The 9,581-nt window shown below is 41.0% G+C and overlaps 1 protein-coding gene across 2 annotated transcripts in view; it reads right to left on the bottom strand.

Moving 5' to 3' along the window:
• The window catches only part of ACAT1 (acetyl-CoA acetyltransferase 1), a 25,468-nt gene extending 16,383 nt beyond the window's left edge, over positions 1–9,085 (bottom strand). Inside the window, exons 1-2 of one of the 2 annotated variants that reach the window (XM_004382475.2) lie at positions 8,828–9,085; positions 1,648–1,695 (exon numbers count right to left, since the gene is read on the bottom strand). In XM_004382475.2, the coding sequence (XP_004382532.1) occupies positions 1,648–1,695; positions 8,828–8,899 (120 nt within the window). In that variant the 5' untranslated portion in view covers positions 8,900–9,085. Of the gene's footprint in view, positions 1–1,647; positions 1,696–7,469; positions 7,511–8,827 lie in introns of those variants that run through there. The other variant, XM_023736950.1, reaches the window with a different exon arrangement.
• Positions 9,086–9,581: the final 496 nt, after the last annotated feature.

Genomic DNA, 9,581 nt, shown 5'->3' with positions numbered 1-9,581 from the left:
TGTAAGCAGGGTGTTATTCAGTTTCCATGTAATTGATTTTTTTTTTCCCCCTTGCTCTTCCTGTTGTTAATTTCTACCCTGATGGCATTGTGGTCAGAGAAGATACTTTGTATTATTTCGACATTTTGGATCTTGTTGATTGCTCTGTGGCCTAAGATGTGGTCTATTCTGGAGAACGTTCCATGTGCATTGGAAAAGAATGTGTACTTTGCACCTGTTGGGTGTAGTGTTCTATATATATGTCTAGGAGGTCAAGTTGGCTGATTGTGCCCTTTAGGTCTTCTGTATCTTTGAGTTTCTTTCTTGATGTTCTGTCCTTTACTAAGAGTGGTGTGTTGAAGTCTCCTACCATTACTGTGACACTGTCAATTTCTCTTTTCAGTGCTGTTAGAGTTTATGTATTTTGGAGCCCTGTTATTGGTTGCATAGATTTTATCATGGTTATGCCTTCATGATGAATCATCCCCTTAATCATTATATAGTGTCCTTCTTTGTCTTTTATGGTGGATTTTGTTTTAAAGTCTATTTTACCTGAGATTAGTATTGCCACTCCTGCTCTTTTTTGGTAGCTGTTTACATGATATATTTTTTTCCATCCTTTGATTTTTAATAAATTTACATCTTTGTTTCTAAGGTGTGTCTCTTGTAGACAGCATATTGATGGATCCTGGTTTTTTATCCATTCTGTCACTCTCCGTCTCTTTATGGGTGCATTTAGGCCATTTATATTCAATGTAATTATTGATAGGTGTGAGTTTATTGCTGTCATTTTGTAGTGCTGATGTTTTCTTTGTTCCTCTTACTCTCCTGTGCTGAATTCCTTTTGTTTGTTGGTTTTTTTTTTTTCCATTTCTTTTGTTTTTGTAGGTTTTGTTTTTACTGAGACTTTGTTTTTCTTCTTTATTTTGATGAATAGGTTTGTTAACTTTGTGGTTACCTTGAAATTTACCATTATCTTCCTAGGTTTGAAGCAGTTTCTTAACCCATTCAGTGCTCAGCTAAGTTCTTTATCTCTTCATTTGATGCGCAGGGTTTCAGGACTGATGAGTGTCTCTGTTTGACTTAGTTTTTCAGATCTTTGCTGTGGAGGGACAGAGCGGTGCTTCTGTCTATAGCACCATGTTGCCCAGAAGTCAGTCACTCTAATCTTGTTAACTGCTTAGTAAACAACCCTAGCCAACAGGGCCCCTTAGGTTTTGATAGAAGATGATTAGAGTCACTTTAGAAACCCTTATAAAACAAAGAGGAGTACTAGGTGATCAGAGAGCAGTAGGTGATGAGGTCTAATCATCAGCTCAGTTCAATCCCTCTCTTCTAGGATCTCCATGTGGCCTCTGCACTGTACTACACACAATACAGTGAAGGTCCCTGAGGGTAAAGGAAGAACACTGCCCAGGTTTAGAGGGAAGGCTGTTTTACAGCACACTGTGGGGAAGAAACAGGAATTATGCAGGGAATTGGATTGAAATTTTTTTATGTTAATCTGAAAGTTTAAATTAGGATTTCAGTAATTAACTATTCCCAACCATTCCATAATCCTGAGCTGACCTTCACATATACCTGAATCATAAGTATATGCATTTTTTAATTAACTACATTTTCTTCAAATTATTAAAACTTTAGAGCACAATTTAAATTTATACTTACATTCAGTGTGGGTTTTACTACATAACTTCGCTTCATATATCTTATTTCCTGTAATAGAAATATATATAATGTTACAAAGCAGAACATATTAATCTACATCATTTTATACTTCTCAGTGATAGGGTTATGATGGTTTTCTTCTGCTTCTTTATACTTTTTTCTGTTTCTTTATACTTTTATTTCTAGATTTTCCACAATGAGCATATATCACTTTTATAATCGGGGGAGGGACACGACTTTACAATATAAAGTGTATACAATACTTTCCTGATTAACTTTTCTGATAAACATGTTGGGAATGTATATTTTAACTTCAGATGAGTTCCTTATCTTAAAGTTTCTAAGCCTTTTTAAAGTATACACTTTTATAAAATTTAATTTTCTAAGTTAAATCTAAGTTCAAAATTAAGTAATTTTAGAAGAAAATATTCTCATTGCTTAAAAAAATATTTTTTTAAGTAAAACTTACTGTTTCTCCCTCTTCACTTTCAATAAATGTTTCTGATTTATGTGACACACACATACTTCATATAAATACGATCTATACTACCAGATTTTTTTTATGAAAGGAAAGAAGTATCTTTCCCCTACTTTTCATTTCTTTCCACTCTGTTCTTAGCAACAAGTGCCAACAAAAACAAAATCTGAAAACGTAGGTGGCAGTTCAGAGACATCACTGATCTGAAACTGATCTATTTACAGGACAAATAAAGAATAAAATGTTTTACCCTCTGAATTCAGAAAACATACAGCTTATATTTAGAAACTAATCTTAATAGCTTATTTAAAAAACACACTTGTCAGTCATATCTCATGGAGCAATTAACAAGTCTACAAATATCTAAAAACTTTAAATTGACCCAAAAACTTAGCTTTTTAAGGATTAAACATGCTTTGTTCTGACTCAATGAAAATAACCAACTAAAGCTTTCAATTTAAAATAACCCGTTGCCATCAAGTCAATTCCAAATATAGCACAGGGGAGAAAAAAAGGGTTTGGATGAGAATACATGCAAATGGTAGTTTAAGAGACTATGTTCCTAGATAGTGGAAGAATAGAATTTAACTCTAGGGTGATCTTTTTTGCCATGTTAACATAATGGAATTCGTCTCTCTTACGTGGAAACTTATTACTCCTAAAAACTTGGCTATAGGAAATAACCTAATTTACCCCTAATTTGACTAAAAAATATCATCATCACAAATATTTAACCCAGCCTCAAAGAGATAACTTTACAGTCTTTGTGAGAACAGTGACTAACACATAAAACTACTGATCCTTCATTTGCTCAATAAAGCTGTTGAGAACACTTACCTTACAGAAAACAAGATCAGGAATTACAGATCTTTAAAACATGGTCCCTAAACTCAAGTAGCATGATAATCTGGTAGAGGAGAAATGTTAAAGTCACGTGTGGATATTCCTAAAACGGAATTGGGTAAGAACTACAAGAGTAGTATAATAAGCAAGCCGCCTCTGGAATTCACAGGGAATTACACAAACATTTTATTTAAATTTCATCTTTCAAATATATCAAATGTTAATAAAACAGAGATCACAATGTGTTACTTGATCTGTACTCAGAGCTGTGTCATTAAGATTAGGAAAATGCGTGTTGGTTTCTACTAGAACTCAACTTTCATGTCCACTTAAGTGACAGTGTGCACTACTGCCCAGGCCAGCACACGTCTGGGCTCCTGTAGACAAGGTTCAAGCGCATGTGCTCAGCAGATGTGCTCCTCAGTATCAGCTGGGCAAAAAAGAGGTGTACCCTTAACATGTCATGTAGTTTGGGCTGCTTCTTATATAACCTACTTATCGTAAGGGATGCTAGCATTCTATCTGCGATCCAATCTTGAATAAAAAGTTCCTAGTTGTAGTAAATATGCCAGTCATTGCCTCTGCAACTACACCCCCTTCTTAGAGAGCCCTGGAAGGGGCAGCCCTAAGTACCTACAAAGCAACTCCCCTTGCATTGGCAAAAGCTGATAAGAGCAAAAACAGAATGGACTGACCTAAGCTGGCACACAGAGACTCGGTCACCTGGATGATTGTGGGCACCTGAGCTGAAAGGTCATAAGGGGCAAAAGAGGTTAGGGCAACAAGAAAAGCCATGAGTAAGCAGAGAAGCAAAGGAATAGAACACATATTCTCAGAGAACAAGAGAAAAAGACCACAGCACTCTACAAGAGACAAAAGAAGATACCCTTGGTTCATGATTTTCTAGTTACAATTCTGACAGGGCCAGGTGCACTTTATTTCTATCCTTGGAAGTCCAAGAGCTTGTCTATTGTATCCCTTCAAAAATTCCCCTTTCTACTTAGCTAGTTTGGAGAGAGATGTTTGTTGTTACTTGCAATCAAAGGCCTTTACTAAGCCACATCTATCTACTCTTTTAAGTTTCTGGTTCAGTTTAATTGAAGGGTCCCTGGTCTCTCCACTTTGCTCCTGATTCCATCTCTGGTAGCCTTTTCAAAGACCGCACACCTTCAACTAACCCTTCCCTCTCCCTTACATCATTCATTCCCTTTTCTCCTGCATCATTCCATAAGCCTACGATCAGGCTCCAGTTCCTTCTACCTAAAAAGGAAAATAAAGACAAATTTCCTTTGATCCACATTCCCTCTGAGCTTGTACCTCATCACTTAGATCGCTTTTACAATAAAAATTCTCCAGCACGTTACACACTTGTTTACTGTTGAACCAACTCTAATCTAGCTTTTTTCTTCACCACTCTACCACTGCTGGCTCTGAGCAAGGTCAACAAGAATTTTTATCTGGCCAACTCCAATAAATGCTTCACTGCAATCATCTCACTTAACCTCTCATTAGCACTGGACTCAGTTTTCTTCTTTGGGAAATATGCATAGTGGTTAAAAGCCTGGGCTTACTAGCCAAGTATTCTTGAGCAAGTTATTTAAACTTGCTTTGCCTTGATTTCCTCAAATACCCTCCATGGGCTGTTGTGAGGAAGACATGAAGTAGCATGTGTAAAGCACTATGGAAATGTTCACTTTTCTTGGCTTCCATTATACCACAATCTTGTGGTTTTCCTCCTCCTACACTAGCTATTTTTCTCCATATCCTTTGCTGTCTCATTCTCTTCTTCCCAATCTACAAGCAGAAACAAGGTTTCTGCTTGCTCTGCCTGTCTGGGAAATACTGTGTCTCCCACAGGCCCCATGCTAGACCTCTTCTCTTACCCCTTTACACACAGGTGAGCTCATTAATTACGTGGATTCCACTATCATCTACAGCTAATGCTTCCCAAATTGGTATCTTGTCCAGTCATTCTCCTACACTTCAGAACCGCTCATCTGACTGGACAACTCCAAACCTAAGTCCAAAATTCAGCTCATCACTTTCTATCCACCCCCAAATCTGTTCGTCCTCCTACATTCCCTGTCCTCAGTAAAAACTTCCACTATCCACCTACATGCTGTAGGCTGGACCCCAAAAATCATACGCCTTCTCTCTCAATCAGTCAGAGTTCAACTGATTCTACCCCATTAGTATCTCTTGATTCTACCATTTCTCTCCATGCTTATTTACCACATTAGATTGCTATCGATGCCTGATTGATTACCACAGTGTTCTGACTGTTCTTATGGCCCCTGTAAGGAGAGGTCCAAGGACTGAGGCTGGAAAATGGACAGAGTGGAAGGGAATGGGAAGAAAGCAAAAACAATGAATGTATCCATTAGGATTCAGCCAGGAAAACAAAAATCTTTCTATTTCAAATAAACAAAACCAGTTGCTGTCCAATCCCACTCATGGAGACCCCATGTGTATCAGAATAGAACTGTGCTCACAGGGTTTTCAATGGCTGATTTTTTGGAAGTAGACTGCCAGGCTCTTCTTCCAAGGTGCTTCTGAACGGACTTGAACCACCAACCTTTTGGTTAGTAGCTGAGCTCTTAACCATTTGTGCCACCCAAGAACTCCTCTATTTGAAACAGAATTTAGTGCCGGGAATTAAATATGCAGGTTACGTAAGGGCTGAAAACAACAGAGGGCAGTCAGGCTGTACAGAGATTAACAACAACAGGAATGTACTAACATGCATAAGCTACTGGGCCAAAAGGAGAAAGGTTATCAAAACCAAAGGGTCAGGGTCACCTGGCTGAAGCAGGAACCACAGCGGAGAAACAGTCACTGCCCAAAACACCACCTAAGGCAGGCAGAGAGAAAGAAAGAAAAGATCCTGGCTTCTCTCTCCTATTTTCCATTCTCGTCAGTGCCTTTCAGCAGCTGAACCCAGTCAGAAGTCAGCTGACACACTGCAGTCTGAAAAACAGCCAGCAAACGTCAGCCCCACGGCAACAGGCACAGAGCAGAGGAGGGGAGAGAAACGAACCTGAAAGCAAGCAGGCCCAGAACTAGATCAATGTGGGAAAATATTTTAATACTCAGAGTATTACAAGAAGCCGAATAATATTGGATCAAAGCAGCAAAATAGGAGTTTCAAGGAAGGAGTGGTGAACAGTGTCAAATACAGTATAAAGGCCAAGAAGAAAAAAAACACAGAAAAAGAAAACCACTGGTATTCTTGAGCTGAGCTGCACAGAAATTTCACTGCAGAGTGATAAAGAGAAATGGATGTACAATAAATGGAAATGCTAAATAAAGACTTCTTACCCTATACAAAAAAAGTGATTAGAGCTAGAAGGGGAACAAGCTCCCATGAAGTCTATAAATGTTTGTTGAAAGTAAGGGAGACTTATACATATTTAAAGGCACAGGGCAGAGAGCCAATGTGTTAGTAGGTGAGAGGTCAAATAGCACTGAACATTGAAAATCCTGTTAAACATACAGATTTTCATGGCTCAGTAAATGACCACTTAATTCAAGTAACATCCAATACAACTGATTCCTAGAGTTCAGTAAAATGAGCTCCACAAATCATGCTATATTACCTACAGCTTCATTTTTCTCTTCAGCAACTTTTGTGTTTGCTTGTAAGCTCTTAATTAAGCCATAAATTAAGTAAAAGGCTCTGCGCTTGTTTTATACATACCTAGAGTACCTAGTGCACCCAATTCACCTAACCTTGGTTGAAACCCAGGTTACCTAATTAAATCTTTGTGATTTCCCAAGTCATTCCACGAAACTAACAAACAGACTGATTAAGAACTCATCTTTCCTGAAAACCTACTCCTCTTTCTGATTTTTCTATTTTTCTATCCCAGTCACCCAGGGTTAACTTTATTCTCTTACTTTTGCCTTGGCTCCCCACCCTCACTCCATAATTACCAAGTCGTACATTTATTCTTTCATAATCTCTTGCATAAAGCTACTCGTTTGCAGCTCCTAATGCTATCACACTAGTTCAACTTATGTTACGTTACACCTAGGCAGCTATTAGTTTTTCTGCCCATTCCAATACTGTCTGACCTCTGATTATGTCAAAAAGAAAAATATCAATTGCTCCCATTACCAAAAAACCAAACCAAACCCGTTGCCGTCAAATTGGTTCTGACTCATAGTGACCCTATAGGACAGAGTAGAACTGCCCCATAGGGTTTCCAAGGAGTGCCTGGTGGATTTGAACTGCCGACCTTTGGGTTAGCAACTGCCCCATTGACTGGGGTCATACTCATACAACATGACTGGATTTCAAAGTTTTTTACCCCAACCAAACTGGAAAATTCAAGTTTCACCAACCGTTCTTACTCCTCAGGCTTTGCCAGATCTTAAATGTGGGTGGAGTGTCCCTGAGGGACTGAAATGCTGGGCTGAGGGCTGTGGGGACCATGGTCTCGAGGAACATCTAGCTCAATTGGCATAACATAGTTTATAAAGAAAATGTTCTACATTCTACCTTGGTGAGTAGTGTCTAGCGTCTTAAAAGCCTGTGAGCAGCCATCTGAGATACTCCACTGGTTCCACCCCCTTGGGAGCAAGGGAGAATGAAGAAAACAAGATATAAGGAAAAGATTAGTTCATAGGACTAATGGACCACAACTACCACGGCCTCCACCAGAGTGAGTCCAGTACAACTAGATGGTGCCCGGCTACCACCACTGAATGCTCTGACCGAGAACACAACACAGGGTCCCGGACAGAGCCGGAGAAAAATGGGGAACAAAATTCTAACTCACAAAAAAAGACCAGACTTACTGGCCTGACAGAGAGTGGAGAAACCCTGAGAGTATGGTCCCCGGACACCCTTTTAGCTCAGTAATAGTCACTCCCGAGGGTCACCATTCAGCCGGGGACTGGACAGTCCCATAAACAAAACGAGACGAATGGGGCACAACTGTCCAGGGACAAGGACTAGAAGGCAGGAGGGAACATGAAAGCTGGTAATAGGGAACCCGAGGTTGAGAAGAAACAGAGTTGATACATCGTGGGGTTGTTAACCACAGTCATAAAACAATATGTGTACTGTTTTAAGGATAAACTATTTGTTCTGTAAATCTTCATCTAAAGTACAATTAAAAAAATGCGGGTGGAGTGCAAGCTCCCTTGCTGCGACAAATAGAAAATAGGTTTTTTCCTTCAAGACTCTGTCACTACTGTATTCCCAATACACAACAGCCAGAGGAGAAAGACCTCTCTCAACACCCTCATTATGTAAGCTTAACTCGTATATCAATAAAATTTATTTCTTTGTATAGAATAGCCATTTCTTCTTCTTGATAAGTTTTAAGATGCTCCAATGTTATAAACATCTGTTTATCATACAGTGCCTCGCATCTTGTAAGCACCTTGATTACCTGTTGCATGGAGGAAAAAAAATCTCTCTTGACAATAATGCTCACGAATGTATTTTAAAGAAAATTCGGAAGTTTTACCGGCCTTCAAAGCAAGAGTGCATCCCGGGCCTTTCTGCCTTCCAAAATATGTGCCCCGTTTAACAGACCAATAATAATAATTATGATTACGGCGGAGATGCTGGGAGTGGAAACGTAGTTTGTAAAAACACGCGGGTCTCTACCCGCGGTGGGAGCATTCCAGGGCTTTTCCGGGGACCGTTCCTAGGCCTACACCGAAGGCTCCGCCGGGCCGCAGGCGCCGCCGGCAGGAACCTTCCAAGGCCGGAAACCGGCGCGCTGGGTCTAAGCGCGGCCCGGGCGTCCAGGGGCCGGCAGGCGGGCGTGTGGGGCTGAGGGCCGCCCGGGGCTCCCCGAGCCAGCCCTGGGGACGAGCCCCGCCAGAGGGACGAGACCTTCTTACCTGCATCAGCCTCTGAAGCAGGGGGCTGCGCCCGCGGGGGCCGCCGTGCAGAAGAACCGTCAGCACCGCCATGGTCGCTCAGCGCAGAACGGTAGTTTCAAGAGCCGCCACGTTGGACTTCCGCGCCGCAACTCCGCCGCGCTTCTCTGCCCGTCGACCCCTCAACCTGGAGTGGGCTCCGCCCTCCGGACGCCTCCTACAATGGGCGCCTCGGACCGCGACGGTCCTCGGCTACGGTCGGGGGCTATTGGCCCGCCGGCAGCCTAATTGACAGTACGACGCGGTCTGAAGCTTTACTTGAACAGTTGCCAGCAGGCACCTGACAAGCTGCTAGTTCTTCTTTCCAACATATCTGACCTCCTGAGGACTTTCGTTGATCTGTAAACTGAACCTTTTCCATTCACTAAGCCTGCTTTTCTCAGTTACACGCCCACCCACCAAATGCAAAGGAAAATCATGAAAATATTTTGAAGCAATCTAATTAGCTTTTAGTTTATGATGAGAGAATTTTGCAATTGCCTTTCTGTAGGAGAAAGAATAGGAATAGAAGACATATTAATCACCAGCTTTATTGAACAATTAATAAGGATTATATTAGTCCTCAGAGTCCCTGGGTGGCGAAAATGGTTAAGGGCTGGACTACTGACTGAAAGGTTGGCAGTTCAAAGGCACCCTAGAGGCACCTCAGAAGTAAGGCCTGACAGTCTTCTTCCTAAAGGTCACAGGGTCTTGAATACCCTATGGAGCAGTTCTA

The sequence above is a fragment of the Trichechus manatus genome, unplaced genomic scaffold (genome assembly GCF_000243295.1).
Source record: "Trichechus manatus latirostris isolate Lorelei unplaced genomic scaffold, TriManLat1.0 scaffold00094, whole genome shotgun sequence".
NCBI classification, from domain to species: Eukaryota; Metazoa; Chordata; class Mammalia; order Sirenia; family Trichechidae; genus Trichechus; species Trichechus manatus.
Note: the sequence above shows the minus strand (reverse complement) of the source record. Positions and strands in the feature narration are given on the sequence as shown.